The sequence below is a fragment of the Austrofundulus limnaeus genome, unplaced genomic scaffold (genome assembly GCF_001266775.1).
Source record: "Austrofundulus limnaeus strain Quisiro unplaced genomic scaffold, Austrofundulus_limnaeus-1.0 Scaffold2607, whole genome shotgun sequence".
Classification (NCBI taxonomy): domain Eukaryota; kingdom Metazoa; phylum Chordata; class Actinopteri; order Cyprinodontiformes; family Rivulidae; genus Austrofundulus; species Austrofundulus limnaeus.
Window position 1 is genome coordinate 17198 of NW_013955009.1, and position 2249 is coordinate 19446.

The following is a 2249-nucleotide window of genomic DNA, read 5'->3' on the forward strand; positions in this document are numbered from 1 at the left end:
ACTTGTGTAACAGCGTGGTGTTATGTTACAGTGTGTAGTTGTGTAACAGCATGGTGTTGTGTTACAGTGTGTACTTGTGTAACAGCGTGGTGTTATGTTACAGTGTGTAGTTGTGTAACAGCATGGTGTTGTGTTACAGTGTGTACTTGTGTAACAGCGTGGTGCTATGTTACAGTGTGTAGTTGTGTTACAGTGTGTAGTTGTGTTACAGTGTGTAGTTGTGTTACAGTGTGTAGTTGTGTAACAGCATGGTGTTGTGTTACAGTGTGTACTTGTGTAACAGCGTGGTGCTATGTTACAGTGTGTAGTTGTGTTACAGTGTGTAGTTGTGTAACAGCATGGTGTTGTGTTACAGTGTGTACTTGTGTAACAGCGTGGTGTTGTGTTACAGTGTGTAGTTGTGTTACAGTGTGCAGCTGGTCTTCCAGAGATCTGTTCTCCATGTAGCTGTAGATCAGACACATCTGACCGCCTCCTTCACTGAAACCCAACAGATCCACAATGTTGGGATGTCTGAACCTGAAGACACACATGGAGACAACACACATGGAGACAACACATGGAGACAACACACATTAAGTTTAAAGTGTTTTATTGTGTAACTAATAAATTGTTGAACACTCTAACCCACTTGGACAGTTTCTCCACTTCAGTCTGGAAGCTCCTCCTCAGCTGAGACCAGTCCATGAGACAGTCCTGCAGAGCCGTCACATACACAAAACACTAAATACACTGTACTTCCTGTGTGTCTGTAAAGTGTTACTGTACTTCCTGTGTGACTGTAAAGTGTTGCTGTACTTCCTGTGTGTTTGTAAAGTGTTGCTGTACTTCCTGTGTGTCTGTAAAGTGTTGCTGTACTTCCTGTGTGTCTGTAAAGTGTTGCTGTACTTCCTGTGTCTGCCTGTAGAGGGCAGTGTTTGTCAGTCCACATGGTTTTCTGACTCTTGCTGACCTGTCGGAGTTTCTTGACGGCACAGTCCATGTTCCTCAGGGCTGCTCGGTACACGACACCGAAGCCCCCCTCCCCGACCTGCAGTGCGGAGGAGAACCCTTGTGTTCCAGCATGCACCTCCTCGTAGGCCCAGCAGATGACTGTGTGGCAGGTGGGGAGCAGTGTCGGAGGCACGGCGTGTTTCTCTGTAAAGTCCTGCTGCTTGTMCTGAAGATGACCATCAATCAGTTTTACTGGATTCTGACGGTGTGGGTTTGTGTAAGTGGTCCTCTGGGACCTGACTGAACAGGACTCAGGTGTTACCTGTGCTCCCAGGTGTTCCTCAGAGTACAGAGTGACAGGGGGCGGGGCAGGTCCAGGTAACAATCCTCCTCCTGAGTAATTAGCTGAAGAACAGCAGAGCAGATTGTTTACATTCATATATGAAGCCTGATGGGACTTTTCATGGTCAGAGAGAGCAGCCATGTTGGTCAGGGCAAGGACAGGTCAACAGAGTCCTGTCAGCTGGTGAAGATGAGTGTGGTACCTGTACCAACATGACCTGTTGTATCAGGTCAGCACATCAATCAGTATAGGTCAAAATCAACAACATGATGTCTGTCAGTAAATATATCAGCTGAAACATGTGTACACATCTGCACTGAGCCATGTTTTTAACAGCTAACCACTGGCTGGGTCCAAAACAACAGGCCGGGTCCTCAAGAGGACCCAGACTACCTGAGGTGGGCCGGGTCCTCAGGAGGATCCAGACTACCTGAGGTGGGCCGGGTCCTCCAGAGGACCCAGACTACCTGAGGTGGGCCGGGTCCTCCAGAGGACCCAGACTACCTGAGGTGGGCCGGGTCCTCAGGAGGATCCAGACTACCTGAGGTGGGCCGGGTCCTCCAGAGGACCCAGACTACCCAGTCGAGGTGGGCCGGGTCCTCCAGTGGACCCAGACTACCTGAGGTGGGCCGGGTCCTNCTGTAGACCTGGTCTGGAACAGGTCCTGTCTGTAGACCTGGTCTGGAACAGGTCCTGTCTGTAGACCTGGTCTGGAACAGGTCCTGTCTGTAGACCTGGTCTGGAACAGGTCCTGTCAGTAGACCTGGTCTGGAACAGGTCCTGTCAGTAGACCTGGTCTGGAACAGGTCCTGTCAGTTGACCTGGTCTGGAACAGGTCAGGTCAGTAGACCTGGTCTGGAACAGGTCAGGTCAGTAGACCTGGTCTGGAACAGGTCCTGTCAGTAGACCTGGTCTGGAACAGGTCAGNGGAACAGGTCCTGTCAGTACACCTGGTCTGGAACAGGTCCTGTCA

At 50.4% G+C, this 2249-nt stretch overlaps 1 protein-coding gene across 1 annotated transcript in view; it reads right to left on the reverse strand.

The window, feature by feature from the left end:
* The window catches only part of LOC106511233 (interleukin-1 receptor-associated kinase 1), a gene marked incomplete at its 5' end in the record, with an annotated part of 6268 nt that extends 4930 nt beyond the window's left edge, over positions 1-1338 (reverse strand). Inside the window, 3 exon segments of the mRNA XM_013999986.1 lie at positions 632-696; positions 953-1159; positions 1256-1338. Of these exon segments, the coding sequence (XP_013855440.1) occupies positions 632-696; positions 953-1159; positions 1256-1338 (355 nt within the window).
* Positions 1339-2249: the final 911 nt, after the last annotated feature.